The 16,412-nt window shown below is 48.6% G+C and overlaps 1 protein-coding gene across 1 annotated transcript; it reads right to left on the reverse strand.

Annotated features, from left to right (window-relative positions):
* Positions 1–8,175: 8,175 nt before the first annotated feature.
* On the reverse strand, positions 8,176–15,696 carry LOC119378515 (TBC1 domain family member 25-like). The gene is made up of 4 exons (XM_037647626.2): positions 15,304–15,696; positions 14,505–14,807; positions 13,967–14,148; positions 8,176–9,058 (listed from the first exon to the last, which is right to left on the reverse strand). Exons 1-4 carry the CDS (start codon positions 15,694–15,696, stop codon positions 8,179–8,181), a joined length of 1,758 nt encoding a protein of 585 aa, XP_037503554.1. The 3' UTR covers positions 8,176–8,178.
* Positions 15,697–16,412: the final 716 nt, after the last annotated feature.

Raw genomic sequence — 16,412 nt, forward strand, 5'->3', positions numbered from 1 at the left:
GCCTTCAGACAAAGTTATTTTTTTCAAAACCACAGAGCAGTACTACTGGCGCAGTGGCTGCTCGAGCTGTTCGCGCTAAAATAAAGCACGGGAACGGCGCACGCGCGTGCGCTCACCGCGGTACAGTGCGGCCGACCGTCTGAGCGCGCGCGCGGCATGGCCTCCGAGATTAGCCGGCGGCGCGGAGGCCATGCGAGCGGCTGAGTTATGCCGCGACTCCCCGCCAGGCGCCCTTTTTCGGCGCGCCACCTATCCAGCGCTGGTCTCCCATGCGCAGTATTGTCCGAGAGATCGAGCAGAGTCGCCGCCTGGCGGCTACTGGCTGAAGCGCGCCTAGTGTGGATTGCTCCCTGCGTCGTCTGCTAGCCACGTCGTGCTTGCATGTGCGCGTACGTCCTGCATGTTCTCAAACGGCGGTTTGTTCTGTTATTGTAGCGCGAGTTTAACTGCTCATGCGCATACCTAACATGGTGTACAGAAGCAAATGGGCTTGCTCGGCTGCATGCGCATTGTAATAAAATCAGTGAGTGCGACTTTCGAGAGGGCTGTGTATTGGTGTCGTACCCTTCGTTCGCCAGAATCATTTCAGTGTTGGTGCCGCTTTCTGGTTCAAGCACGTCGTAAAGTGCGCTTGGCATAGTCCCAAACATAAGGAGCATTAAATAGTGTGTGAATGCCGCGTTTTAGGGACTCGGTGGTAAACAAAAGCGAGGCTCATGAACTTTTTCGTTGTTGTTAGGTGTATATAGTTCATGATGAGCTTTAGTTGTGCGATGTCCTTTTATTGTACGGTCGTGGTCCCACTACAGCGAAATATTTCTATCAAGTGAAGTCTGACACTTCGGTACTCAAGCTGTCCCCTAAAAAACAAGACAATGGAATACCACGGCAGTGATAAAACGGAGTTCCCGCGCGCAATTTTAACTTTGGGCGAAATTTATGCAGAAACACCCGTGTGCTTAGATATAGGTACGTTTTGAAGAAAACAAATGTTAAAATTATTTCCGACGGCGTGCCTTACATTTTTGTCGTATAATGTCACGCAAAGCCTCATCTTTTTTTTTACACTATGTTGAGCGTTTTTGTGGAGTTGCTATAAATTGATGGAAGGCAGCAGACATGATTCTTTCGAGAAAAAACAAACCCCTTATCCCATAAAATAACCGGACCTTTGTTGCATCACTGTCGTGCACGTAATCAGTCGATGAAAACTCTGCGCTAAACACTCTTACATGCGTATGCGTATTCGCGCGAACAGTGCTATTTAACTCATTGCACAGGAATATGGGCTGGCATATAAACGAAGAAGAAGTAAACGCTTAAGTAGTTCAGGCGTGCTATAGCAGTGCGTAGTACACAGAACACAAGGTAAACACGTACAGAGAAAACAACAAAAAAACGTCGTATAGGGCATAAGCGCAGACTGTCAGCCAGGGCGAGCATACCTTTCATCGGCATATTGCGCTTCTGTCACTATTAATAGTAGCGTTGCATGATCTTCGTGCATCGATTCAACAATTAAGAGCGCATATATTACCTGTAAGCTGCAATCAACGCATTTTATTCGCCGACAATCGGCTCAAACAGCTCACAACGAAACGCCGCTGTGTGCATTTGTATACGCGCCGCCGACCGCCTCTCCACACTAACGCGGCGACGGTGCTGCCTCCTATAGGTCGACCTCGCGGCGAATAGCATAGCACGGGGTAGGGAAGAGAGTAGAGGGGAAGGAGGAGCGATGTGAGGATTAGGAGGAGAGAGGGCAATACAGAAAGAGATAGGGAAAGGAATAAAGATGAACGAAAGAAGAAAGAAGATATAGAAAGATATAAAGAAAGAAGACGATGAAGAAAGATGAAGTTAGCGGCAGTTTTTTAGCCCTTCGAGAACTTCCAGCCAATCATTCGACAGTTGTTATAGTGACTCATTCGTTATTCGTCCCTCACTTCCACTTCGGAGTCAGCTATAATAAACACATTCATATCATTAATCCCCATATTCATTCGCCTACTAAGGTTGCTATGGGTGCCAGGACATCGTGGTATATTTGTAAACGAGATGGCTGACTCACTCGAGAGAGTATCGCTTGATGGCCCAATTTTGTCAGTTATGCCTCATACAGCTTATGTTACAGCGGCGAGGTTCAGAAAATTTTCACTTTTTGAAGTTTCAGAAAGGATTAAAATACCGAATTCAGAATATTTCCACTTGCATTTTGCATTGGATAATAAACGGTGTCTCACACATAAATTGGAAGTATCCATCATTAAATTAACAGTCCGTATTACACCGCTTAATCTTTACTTAAACAGGTCTGGCCTGGTACCATCCCAATGGTGCCCCAGCTGTAACGAACCCGGAAATATCGACCATTATCTACTAAGCTGTCACCATTTCAAAAATCAAACAAAAATGTGTTTGGAAATTTTATTCAGAAAATTAGGACTACCACTAAGTGCTCTAAATATCCTCTCCTTTGGGGCTGCTTCATTGGAATATGGTAACAGGAAGGTCTGCGGGGCCCTCTGCGAATTCCTGTGTGACACAAAGAGATTACCTTCCTAATTCATTGTTTTTTGAATTTATTGTTTCTCATTCTCTAAAAAAATATCTGATTTATTTCTTTATTTCTTTTTCTCGTACACTCTAAGAAAAAAAAAACTATGGCTGATCCCTCTGTCATAGTGAAACGTGTCTTCACAGAAGTGGTTGACTGTTTATAGTGCATTGGCATATGAGGGCTTGTACAATGTCTACTGCTGTTTGGCAGATATAGCATCGCTTGATGGTAGACGCACTCACGTTGACGCCTAGTGGCACATCTCCGTACCGACGACCAACGCCCATGATCATGATTTAACCCTTCCGGAAGCTGAAGTTCTTAGCATATATGTAGACACCGCATATGGTGAATCCCGCGCAAATATGGCACCAACAAGCGCATATTAAACACTGATACTCGATATGCACTCCTTCAAAGCGTCGTTAAACGCGAAGAGAAACGCTACGTTTGTCGTGTTTTCCCTCTAGCCTGGCCGTTCATTTTCACAGGGCGACTGGGGAACGCGGTCCGACAGCCACGGAGCGTTAGAGAGCTATTTTTCGATATGGATGCATGCTATGAGCGAGGCTTAGGCTAAAGCCACCACCTTGCGGTGTGTTAAAGCGTTGAGGAAATAACGCTTCTACTGGAAACGCTTCTACCCGTCCGCTCGCGCCTCACTCTCGACCGTTCGCTGGCTAGGCGCCTCTCAAGGCGATGGCAGAAGTCGGTGAAGGCGAATGTCTGACGGCAACGGTACCCTCTCTCGGCGCAAGAAATGCATTCGCATTTCCTCACTCCCTTCGGGGAAGCGGGGGCATTTTTTTCGAGTATGGTGGCACGCATGTCAACGCCCCGTTAAAAAGGGGACGCTCATAGCATCCATCCATCCATCGAAGAGGACTGCGAGAGCAAAGTGTGAAAGATAAAAGGCGCGTTGATGTAGCCTTCGTTATGTGCTAGCCGGTAAAAAGCAATATATGTCCCCTGGACTGTAAATTGTAGACTCTGTAAACAACATGAGACGATAGAGCATTGGTTTATCCGGTATTGCGACGCATTTTATTTCTGGGACATTATAAAGAGAACAATCAGAAAAGACCTTCCAATCACAGCTCATGGTATTAGGTACCTCCCTTTCAAAAAGAGCCCCACCAATAATACACCGTATGATTTGTTTATGTTATTAGGACTTTATTCGCTATGGAAAAGCCGCATGACCGACAGACCCGCCGAGCCACCACGATCGACGAGGTCTGTCTTCCGAGAAGAAGCTGCTCAAGTGCGCAGTGTTGTTGAGACTTTCGAGTCCGTTCCGGAGTGGCTTGCACTTCTGGATGCTTGTGTGTGTTTGCCTGACTTTTGAAATGCATCCTACAGCAGGGAACAATGTGGGTGTTGTGTATGTTAAGGTAATTCTAATGTGACGAAATATGTGGTGCGCGGTTCACAGCAATAACAGGTCATCTTTCCATGAATTAAAGAAAAAAAAGTTTGGCGGTAGCTGAGTGGGCTAAACGCCTGCCAGCCATCGCCGCGGACCGTGATGTCATGGGTTCGACCCCTGTCAGCGGAACTTTTTCTTAATAGTTCTTTTCCATTTCATGGCGTTCATTTTTCTGATGTATTTTTGTGACCGAAATACGTCATGAAGGTCTTGGTTGACCTCGGCATAAAACACTTTCGTGTTAAACAAACGCCAGGCCTACTCAGAAAGCGCAGCGCAGTCACAGCGAAAGATGCAAAAGCGGCATTTCTAGAGCCCGTTCTAAACTCTCTTGGGGCTACTAATACAAGTACACTAGCAACGTACCCACTACGACACAAATCATAATTCTTGTGAAGTAGGGAAGCACCCACCACAACATTATTTGTCATTCTTCGGAGAAGCGAGGTACCATCTGTATGAATGAATGAATGAATGCACAACTTTATTTTTCCCTGGTTAACGGGAAGGGGGCAATGGGACAGAGGGTGGGGGGAGGACCTACTTCAAGTAGGCCTCCTCTACCCTCTTAGCCCACTCCAGGATGGCCTCCTGAATGTCGGGCCTCGAGCTGCGCAAGGCAGCCTCCCACTGCTCCTCACTAGAAATTAGGCGTGCCAGGAAAGGAGGAAGAGGGTTTTTAGGGCAGCGCCACATGATGTGGTTTAAGTCTGCTGTAGAAGCGGCGCAGAATTTACAAGAGGAAGAAGGGTAACTGGAGGGATAAATGCGGTGTAGGAGGTAAGGGGAAGGAAAGGTGCGAGTCTGTAGCTGTCGCCACAGAATTTCGCACTTGCGCGGGGATTTGCGAATGAGTGGCGGAAAGGTTAAACGTTCTAATCGGTAGTGTGTGCAGATGTCGTGGAATGAAATAAGCCGATCCCGCGCAGTAAACGGTGCCTCCTCCGTAGCGAGTTGCGACATGTCGGATGCTTGTGCCCGGACGGTAAATCCTCGGGCACTGGCATGAGCCGCCTCGTTTCCGGCAAGGCCCGCATGCGCGGGAGTCCAGATTAGTGCTACAATTTGATCGAGGGGATGGGCCAAAAGCAGGGAAATGGCTGGCTTAGACACCCTGCCCGCTCCGAAATTATATATGGCTGTTTTGGAGTCACTCACGACCACAGATGAATTAGGGGTTGTGAGGGCCAGGGCTATGGCCGCCTCTTCGGCCTCCTCCGACGAAGAGGCAGGAATGGAGGCGGCCGCAGCGACCTGGCCGTGAGAGCGGATGACTGATATCGCATAATAATTCCTGTTCCCGTAATCGGCGGCATCAACATAGAGCACATCATTTGAGGAGGAGAATTGTTTTTTGAGAGCCTTTGCGCGATGAAGAAATATGACTGAGCCCTTTGTAATGGGTTCGATGCTTTAAACGACCCACTAGTTACGTAATTCGCATTGTGTTCGTTATTTCACTCTCCCATCACGTTTTATAACATACGTTAACGTGAGAAAGAAAGAGGGAGAGGGAATTAACTTTATTGAGAACCTAAGGAAATGGATCAAGGGATCATTATGGGCTTCCTTGACAACCATAGAAGTGCACTTGCGAGGAACCCACTGCGCTATAAAACAGAATTTTTGTGAAGTAGGGAAGCAGCCACTATGTAATTTTTCATCATTCTGCGGAGAACCGTGGTACCCGCTAAACACCTGTAAGGCACTGTGTGCACTTTGTTGATGCTGTGGCTGATGACGATTAGGAATTATGGCAGAGCCGTTTGTAATGGGTTGGAAGCATTCAACAACCCACTCGTTGCGCAATTTGTAGTGTGTGACGCCTGGTTACAGAATTCGCGTTGTATGACGCCTGGTTGTTACATTACATATGTTAATGTGGTTCCTTCCTGACATGAAGCCAGTATAGGGTCTTTTTGCAGAGCAGTTTCAAGCACAGGCATGGCTCAGAGGTAGAATACTGGGCTCCCACGCAGAGGGCCCAGGTTCGAACCTCGTTCCACCCTGGATACTCTTTGTTATTTCGTTTTTTTTTTTTCTTATTTCGCACGATAGTGGATACGGAAACCCGCGGCGGTGGACAACTACGGCGCCAAAAACGGCCCTTGTTGTGATCTCATAACAGCTTTCGCTGTAAAAAAGAGTCAGAAGAGGGTCACGGCACCGTGACTCTCTTCGGATATTTATCCCCTTTTGGAAGGTAGCCGCAGAAAAAGAGAGCATTTTTGCGGGAGTCCCGGGACTCTCGTGAAGCGCGTTTCTGCGGGCTTCCATGATGAAGGCGCCGCCGTATACACCGTACATACCACGCGTTTGCCGTTCGGCGCCGTTCGGCGCCGGTGTGGCGTTATGGCCCGTGGCTCACTCGCCGATGCAGCCAGCCTGGCTGGCGCGGCGCCTGGCTCCACGTCGTCAGGCGGAGCCTGGCTGGCTCCGTGCTCGAAGTGACGCTTGGAGCACGGAGCCTGTATGCGCATTAAATATTTGTTGCGGTGTCCAGATGTGCTTCATAGAAATTTGAACACCGAAGCTGCTTAAGCCAGCCGTAAAAACGTTGGCGTGAACAAAAAACCCCTCGCAGCGCCTTGCGTTGCCTAGGAACCACTAATGTCACAGTTGCGCAGCACTTGCTCCGCGATACCGGCACGCGCTCTCTTCGTCCTCTTCTTCATTGTCGTCGTCTTCACCTTCTGCTTCACTGTCAAAACACATGCGCCCATTGCTCCGGCGTGGGATGTAATAACTCTGATGGGTGAGACAGCGACTACAGAATGAGAGAGAAAGAAGTATAAATAAAGGTAGACAGAGAGAGAAATTCTAGGCGGGGGAGGGGGGGGATTCTTCGCGAGGCGAGATTCGAACCCACAATACGAAGGCGAGCGTCTTCACCACTGGGCTATCCAGGCACGCTAGCAGAGCTTAACATAGCCTTGTATAATATAGTATAGCAAGAGGGTAGGAAAGGGAAAGGAGGATGAAGAGAGGGGAGAGAGCAAATCAGCAAAGAAACAGAAAGAGAAATAGAGAGAACGAAAGACAGAAATAAAAGGAAGGAGAAAAAGAGAGGGAAAGAAATAGATAGCGATAGAAAGGGAAGCAACAAATACAGAGAGAGAGAAAGAAACGGAAGACAGAAAAAACGGAATAGAAAGGCCGAGAAAGAAACAGAGAGAGAGAAAAAGAACTGAAGATGAATAGAGGCAAGAAAAGACATGCGCAAAGAACATAAAGAGGAGAGAAAAAGAATGAAATACAGGAACAAAGAAAGTAAATTTGAACAACTTAGCGAAAGAGCAACAGCCAGGACTACCGAGGTGCCCATCAGCTTCGCTATCTCTTTAGCGTTGCGCCTCTAACGCAAGTTCGTGTCAATGGCCGGTTTGCAACATTTATTAAATTTAATTTGCACCCCCTGTTGGTACTTTCCCGAAACGGCTGGGTGCCACATAGTGTTTGTCGTGCACAACCTTTCCAGATATTCAACAAAACAAAATTTTAAAAGGCTTCACTGTTTTACATTATATGAGCGCAGTACCTGTCTCTTTCATTGTTTTGCTGAACTCCTATGATAAATGTCAAATATTAATAGCTACGTGCTCCAGTACAGAAACGAGAAATCGTAGCACGCTGCATGCACATTCTGGAAGTAACGTCTTTGATTCTGTCATTGGAAGTCAACCTATATTAGAAATTTACCACGCTGTTCAGATACTATGGTTTCTTACGCACGTATACTAATAGTTGAAACCTAGATCTTCCGCCGAAACTAAACTACAACCTGAAGGATGTGCTCACAATCTATCGTACACAAGCGTTAGCGGCAACGCTTTTTTTTTCTTCTTTTTTCCCAGATTCTAAAGATATGCCGCCGAATCTTAGTGTAAGCAACGACGCACATGCAGAATAGGCCTGGACATCATGTATGGACATTCAACCTGAAATCAAAGCTATTCATACGTAAATGTATATCGAAGCGCAGCGCTATAGAAAAAAGCACGGCGCCATCTAGTTTATACCACGAAGAGAATCACTGCGATGCGCGGCATAAGGCTGCGGGGAAGGATGGCGTTGGGCTGGCAGCAGGACTAAGGTGCACTGAAGACACATGGAGCCTATCAATCTGGCAACCCACTTCCTACATTACCCGGCAAAAACCTGCAGCTGAATGAGATCTCAGGGAGCACCATTACACGTATGGGTGCTCTTCCAAAGGTTCGCCCCATCCGAGGCTCAAGTACTTCGCGTACAACGCCCTGGCGCGCTGAAGCACACTCTGCAAGTCGTGCTGGCGCACTAGCTTATCGAAATGCATGGCCAGCTCGTTGTAGTCCATGCCTTTGCGCATGATGACGTCGCGGTGCTGCGTGAGAATTGCTAGGCAAAGGAACATCATGAACGGGTTGCCGCCACCAAGCTCCTGCGGCCGCGGCAGCTTGATGTCGGCGGAATATCGGCGCCGTGCCATCTTAGCGGAACTCGCAACATTCGTCCGCGGCACAGCGCCCGACTCCTCCGTACAGGCCCCGCTGGAAGATGCGCCACCATTCTGCAACATGGAGCCCTCGCTAGTCTTGTTCTGCTTGGGCATATTCTCCGCGTCCGGGACGCACTTATCTGCGCTGTCTCCGCGGCCGTCGCTCCATGTCTCGGCACATGGCTGCCGGCGCACGCTGATCAGCTCCGTGCTCAATTCTTGCCGGACGGACGTAGTCAGGGGCTTCAAAACGCCCTCATCATCGTCGTCGACGTTTGCCGTCACGTCGACGCACTCGGCGGATGCCGTTGGCGATGCAGCTGACAGTGGGCTCTGTGTGAAAAAGACGTGCACACTGCTCTGTGTGCTGGCACAGCCATTCGTAGACAGTAGCCCACGTGGCAGGACATCGTCCATCTGGTAGGGCCTCTCGAACAGAGGCAGTTCCCCGTCCGGTGGCATCGGCGGCAGAGAACTCCACTGCACCTCGAGCATGCGTAGTGCGTCGTCAAAGGAGAACTCGCGCTTCAGTTCCAGCAGCAGCCACCGGTAGCAGAAGAGCAGGTCCTGGGCGCCACATTTCTCAAGGTACCTGCGAAGGATCCGTTGTCGTCAAAGTCGGGGCAATTAATTAGTTTTAATGGAATCGTTCATAAGTAACGCTCTCCTTTGACCTCGAAATTAGGCTAGGGTACAGACACTTCTTACCCTTGCAAAAAAAGCGCATCTTATGAATCTCTGGCCTTTAGGAATGATACTTTGGTGACATCGACTTTCTAGGCCACCATTTAAATCCTGAGGACACCCCTATATCGGACACAAATTTTCAAGGTGCGCAAGCGTTCCCACGCCCGTGTACGGAAAATCTGCGAAAGTTCCTTGGCCTTTTGAAACTCGTTTACCGTCGTTTTCTGACCAACCTTCTTCCCCTTACTGACCTTCTCAAATGTGCACCGGCTCCTGCTACCCCACTGGAGTGGATGCCGGCCGCTGGCGGGACATTCACAGCTACCAAGAACGCTTTGGCTGACGTAACGCTCTCGCATTTATTATCTGCTTGTTGGTCAATATGCTACATGCTTATGCCCTCAAGAAAGACCCTAAAACAGGTAAAACAAAAGATGGCATAAGGCAGAAAAGAGACAACGGAACAGAGGTGGCGACACAAAGACAGCCACTTCTCTGTCGTTCTCTGCTCTTCTGTCGCTTGGTTGTTGTTTTTTTTTCTCGTTTTAGTGGCTTTCTTCTGGTACATCTTCGTACAACTTCTGACTCAAGCGCCGACGCGTCTCGCCACGGATGCTACCTCTGCTTTGATGGCTGTTTTACTCCAGCGGCACCAACGAGGCTTCATCAAGGAAATTTATTTTGTTTTATTTCTTTATTCCCCGGGCGTTTTACAGCGAAAGCTGTTATGAGATCATTTCACCGGCCGTTTTTGGCGCCGTAGTTGTCCGCCGCCGCCGCCGCCGCCGCCGCCGGTGTCCGTAACCAGTATCGCTCGAAATAAGAAAAAAAACTAAATAAGAAAAAAATTCCAGGATGGAGCGAGGTTCCAACCTGAGTCCTCTGCGTGGGAGCCCAGTATTCAACCTCTGAGCCATGCCGGTGCTTGAAACTGCTTTGCTAAAAGGTCCTATACAGGCTTCATGTCGGGAAGGAACCACATTAGCATATGCAATATAGCGTGGTAGAAGAGTAAAATAAGCACCAAGCGTAGCACAACGCGAATTCTGTAACCAGGCGTCACACAATGCGAATTGCGCAACGAGCAGGTTGTTGAATGCTTCCAACCCATTACAAAGGACCCTGCCATAATTCTTCATCATCAGGCACAGCATCAACAAAGTGCGCATAATGCCTTACATGGGTTTAGCAGGTACCAACGCTCTCCGTAGAATGACAAAAAATGGCAGAGTGCCTGCTGGCCTACTTCTCAAAAATTACAATTATTTATAGCGTAGTGGGTTCCTCGCAAGTGCACTTGGATTGGTTGCCAAGGAAGCCCATAAGCGCATGATACACTTCCTCTGGGTCTCAGTAAAATTACAATGATTTATAGCGTAGTGGGTTCCTCGCAAGGGCACTTGTATTGGTTGCCAAGGAAGCCCATAAGCGTATGATCCATTTCCTCGGGGTCTCAGTAAAGTTCTTCGCTCTTTCCCACGTCAACGTATGTTATACAGCATGACGGGAGAGGGAAATAGCGACCGGGCGTCACCCAATGCAAATTACATAACTGGTGGGCCGTTTAAATTTTTTTCGATTCCAACCCATTACAAAGGGCTGAGCCATAATTCTTCATCGTCATCAGTCGTCGCGTGAACAAAGTGCACATAATGCCTTACAGACGTGTAGCTGGTGCCTCGCTTCTCCGCAGAATGACGAATAAAGGCTTAGTAGGTGCTTCCAAACTTCACAAAAATTGTGATTTATGGCGTAGTGGGTACCTTTCTAGTGTACTTGTATTGTAGCCCCAAGAGAGCTTAACGGGCTCTAGAAACGCCGCTCTTCCAGCTTTCGCTGTGACTGTGCTGCGGTTTTAGCGCAGGCCTGGCGTTTTTTTTTCAATTATGGCCGGAATAGATAGCGTGCGGGCGTTCGTCCTGAAGAACCACTTCAATGCTTCAAAATGCACCACAGCTCCCTAGGAGGTGCTAGGACTTTTTCTACTTGTAGAAACGGAAGGATGGCGCAAAATAAAGGTGGTGTCCCGTTCACAAATCGGCTGTAGAAGTGTAACCACAACACGATGTGCGAGGCGCTTTAGCCTCATTTACGTATGACCCCCCAAAAAAAGGTATGTCACGTTGTAGTGCATTTTGTTGCAATAGTTCAACAAAATTGGAAGCCGAAACGCCCATCCAGGAAACTGTCAAAAAATAATTTCGAGGACGCTTAAGTCTCGCCCTTAAGAGTGGAACGCGATGGTGTAATCGGGCACCGTTCGCACCGCCTTCTCATTCGCTTGGCATGCTTTGCTTCTCAGTGGACACCTTAACAGTGACACGAAGAAAAACACATCCGTGAGCGGTAAATTGGCCGTGCGTACTGCAGGCACAGCTGCGAAGTGCCCACTATGCCATATTTCATCATTTCATCATTTCGTCTAGTAGGAACGCACCCACTACCCGTGTCTACACTGCTGTAAAATGTTTTGATGCTGTAGCTGATAGGGACGATCATGATAAATTATAAGTGAACCCTCTGTAATGTATGGGCAGGTTCAAGCCACTCATTCATAAAGCAACGCACATGGTGTAGCGCCAGGTGCGATTCTAAGTTTCTGCCACGCAATATTACTTCTATTAACGTGACTCCTCGCCTTGCATGACGCCTGTAGAGGTTGGTTCTGTGGTAGAACACCGGACTGCCACGCGGTGTGCCTGGGTTCAATTCCCGTCATTTTTATTAGGAGCGAAGCTCCTGAGACCCGCAGCCCGATGTCGCCGTTGAAGCTCCCTTCTCTTGAGCATCGCAATGTGTTGCAGTGGCCAGTGATTTAAGAGGAAATGTTTAGGCCTTGAGCAGTTTGGTTCTAGAGCACCAGAAATTCGAGGTTAAAAGAAATAAGCTCTGCGCATAACTGGTTATAATGGTCGTCTTCACTTTCACCACCTTTATAGTGAATTGTGAAATTACAACCATCATTCTAGCGCACTACGGGCGTTTTGTCGAGGTAGTAGCAGACGCTCTCCCCACCCGGCGCCGGCACAAAAAGACAATAAGCGCGCGCGGCGTTCCGTCGCTGCCGCCGAAGCTCCCCGCCGCATCACCGCCCGCAGCCCTCCCCCTGCGCTGCGCGCGCCGCATTCAGTCGCTCATTCGTTCCCGCCACCGAGCGCAGCAGACGCTCTCCCCACCCTACCGTCTTCATGAAAGCCAGCAGTAAGATCAGGCGCAAATTCGTTTGCGTCATATTGCTAAGGAGCTTCGCTCATCGGTTGTATTCGTACACAGAACAACTGCTAGCTTTTTTGCATCCATTCATTCATGGACAATGCCGCCGACGCCGGCACCAGAATATCGGGCTCGTGCACGGTATCGCGTTAATAATGTGTATACATTATATAGAATTGCCGTGCGAATTGTATCAGCTCCTTGAAACCGGCAACCAATCGTTAGACCTAATTTTTCGCTATTTATTTCTACCCTTTTTTGTTATGGTAACATTGAAGTGGCCTCATCTTTCTGCGCTAACTAAAAGGCATAATTACTTGCTGTGGGACCTCTGTAGTGCTGAAATGAAATGAAATTACTGTGGGAGCTCTCTTGACGCCTTCTTGCTACTTGAGGTATGACACTAGCCTTTGGACTAGCCCACCGTGTGTACGCTGTCACCTAGAGTTACTGTATATGCTCCCTACGGGAGCAGAGTTTCGAAAGGGTCCGCAATTATGTTCAGCGGCTGCGCAGTGAAGCCACTCGCCGCGCGCGAGAGAGAGAAATACGGCGCGATGTTCCGGCGCTGCGACATACCTCAGATTTATTCGCACGTGCTGAGCAAGATTGCACTTTTACAGCGAAGGTGTATATGGCTATAGGTTCTAGAGCATCGCGTGCGCGTGCAAAACGACGCGTACAACAGCAATTTTACAGCGTTCGGCCGATACCGGGGGCACTACAGGGCGTATAGCAGTGGCTCATACGCACAACAAAATGTGAATTAAGTGAACCAAGGGAGAATTAAAGGGAATCGAAGGCCCATTAAGTAGACTGAAGGTGACGGAGTTAATTAAACGTGTATAAGCTATTAAAATGTTAAATTGATTCAAAGGTACCCTAAGTAAACCGAAGGTATAATGCATTTAGTGGAGCTGTATGCTGTATATGGATAGGCTCTGAGCAAAAGTGCATTTGTTTATGGATTTCCTTGCTGAAAGAATATTACAGCCAATCCAACCATCATAGCTTTCCTAGACATGCTGCGATCGAACAGATCAAAATACCTTGCAACGAAACATGATGCGATTATTTTCCGCATGCTCACGACCCTTTCTCGCCTAGTTCTCGCATAGTTCGTGTGTCTTCACTGTTCGAAAAAGCAATGGCGATGGAACTGACGGAAACAAGTCGGCGTGGGAGCCGCGCCGTCATGTCCGTAAAGCAGGCTTCGCCGCGGCGTAATTGCGCATTTGACGTCATTTTGCACCACGTGACGGCGCTCGCCGAAAAGCAACTCTGCTACCTGCGGTATCATATACAAGGACACTATTGTCACCCTGTTACCCATCTACCCACATTCGTGCTTCCCTGGAGTGCTCGCCAAAGAATACTTGCGCATTAAAATGAGGCAATGATTTTGTTTGGCGCCAATATAATTTGTACACTGCTACGGGCGTGACGTCATAAGCCATGCCAGTGACCTGGAAAGCCACTGGTATTGTCCATATTCTTTCTAAAGTAGCTAGTCCTAGAATAAGGCGCCGCATCCGACAGAAATATGTGTGTGGCTATGACACAAATGTATTAAAACCAGTGTTGCGATATGAGAAGGTACCTGAAGAAAGCTGAGTCGTAGTGCTCGACCAGATCGGACAGGTGCTTAAACTTGAGCGTCATAGCTTCGCCGTCCACGTCAAAGTTCGGTCCCAGACGTCGCATAAGTGCGCAGAAGCACACGTAGGCATGCGGCTCGTCACGCATGACCACCAGCAGAGGTGACGCGAGGTCGCTCATGCCCTGAATGAATGAGCCAGAATCGTATGCAATGTTACTGCACTTTCTTGCGAAAACTCCTCACCATAGGCGTGCGCACGGGGGGGGGGGGGGCGCAATTTCAGCCCCACACATTGACATAATAGGGGGGCGGGGCGCTGCGACTTCGGGGGGAAGGGGGCGCAATGTCAGCGCCATACATTGACATAATTGGGAGGGGGGGCGCTGCGACGAACCTTCGCCCCCCCTGAAGGGGAACCCTGCGCACGCCTATGCTCCTCACATGCCTACCACGAAGTACGACGCAGTTGCAACATGATGAACACCTCTATTTCTGACATGCCCAGCGTTCGCTACAGGCGCTTCAAATTTCGACTCACCTGGCAATAGGACAGCGACGGGTGATTCAGCGCGAACGTGGTGAGTAGGTTGAAGAGCGAGACCACGTTGGTGTTGTCGTCTGCACCCTCGTAGAAAGGGTGCGAGCGGTCGGTGCGGAGAACATCCTTGCGCACCATGTTGCTGACCGATTGGATGTCGCCGCTGAACGCAGGATTTTCCACGACCGCCTTCCAGGCGGCGCGTAGCTCGAAATACTGGTCGCTTTTCCGGCGCATATACGCCAGCCTTTCCCGACCCGTCAGGCCTTCGGGGTACACGTTCAGGATGTGTTTCCAGACGACCTGCGGATAATTTCTATTATGTTTTGCAGTTGAGTCACTCTTCCGTCATTCTTCTGTTTAGCTCTGGTCAGTGAGGAAGAACGTGTTGACAATATGTTCACTCTTCGTCGGCTTTTGAGCGAAGGCTACCTCGCTTTAGCTTCCCTTTAAGAACTGCCCTGCCGGCCCTATTTGAAAGAGCACGCCTGTTACAGTATATAGAGTTTTCTACAAACTGACTACCAAACAGGGCAGTTGGGTAATCACGCAACCATGCCATATAGCACTCGTGTTCAAAAACTGGTACGCGCTCCTTGCAAATAGGGAAGATGACAGAACGTTCTTGTCATTCCTAAGAAACAACGTGCCCTTCTTAAGATATGAAGCACTGATACTAACCGACCGAGCCAAATTCCCTTTAACAATGACTATTAGGAAATCTTGCTCTAAAGCGTTCCACTGTAGCAAAATACATCTACATTGATTTGAAAACTGAAAAAGCAATCAATAGGCGAACCTTTCTGAGAGACGGTTCGACTCCGCCCTTGTAGACTGCGAGGCGCAGCTCCTGTGGTTTTAGCAGTCGCCCTTCGTCGTCAAGGCAAGCGCGGAACTCTCGGTCTCCGACTGGGCACGCCCTCGCCTGCTTCTGGTTGCCCCCGGTCCAGGGTAAGCTAATGACCGTGGCAGAGCCGCTGGGGGAGCCCGCCAGCGAGTCCTGCAAACCGGGCAGGTTGAGAACACGGTGGAATCGACCCAGTGTCTTCTCCATCTGCAGAAAGAACAGCCAGGCTGCTGCCTTGTAACGAGGCTGCGCCCGCACTCGCCGATCGGGCGCCAGCGGCACTCGAAGACCGCTGGGCCCCGCCGCAGCCTTGCTGCTGCGGTTGTTCCTGAACAGGTTCAGCATGGCAATGAACGAGCTTGATCCTCGAGGAAGGTTGGTTGGTTGGTTGGTTCCTCAGTACTTTGGCTCAACCCACTGCGGGGGATAGGCCATGAAGCGGACGGTGCTTTGCTTAGGAAACTAATTCACTTCGTGAAGGAAAAAGCTGAAATGAAATGTTTAGCCTTTACATATAAACTCGCAAGATTTAAAGAAGAGAAAAAAGAAGAAAAAAAAAACGCCTATATAGACCCAACAACAAGAACAATAAAAAAAATATATATATATATACAGTTGCATATAAGACAACTGAGGCTACACTCAACAAGGGTTGGTGGTTTGGTTGGCTACTGGCGGAATGGCTCAACCCACTACGGGTGATTCGCCATCAATCATACGGCAGTGTAAGCTGTCAAGATACACGAAATAGAAAAAAAATGCCAGAAAGATAGTTTGTAAAAAAAAAACGAAACTTACAAAATGAATAAAAAATAATTAAATTTTTCAACTAATCTGTCGCGAATAAAAAAGGACGCTTATAATATTAGCATAGTAACCTCTGTGGTTTGTTCATAAAATTAAATATGGCCCCACATATAATCCAGTTGCAGTGACCGAGTGCCGACGCCCCAAGGAGAGTAATAGCGGTACAGAAAGGTGAACCCGAAGTGCTCGTAAAGAAGTCTGCAGAAGTCTTTCCCTTTGGTTTTCATATCTGCGACATTATGTAAAGAGAGAGA

Source organism: Rhipicephalus sanguineus, unplaced genomic scaffold (assembly GCF_013339695.2).
Source record: "Rhipicephalus sanguineus isolate Rsan-2018 unplaced genomic scaffold, BIME_Rsan_1.4 Seq8548, whole genome shotgun sequence".
Classification (NCBI taxonomy): Eukaryota; Metazoa; Arthropoda; class Arachnida; order Ixodida; family Ixodidae; genus Rhipicephalus; species Rhipicephalus sanguineus.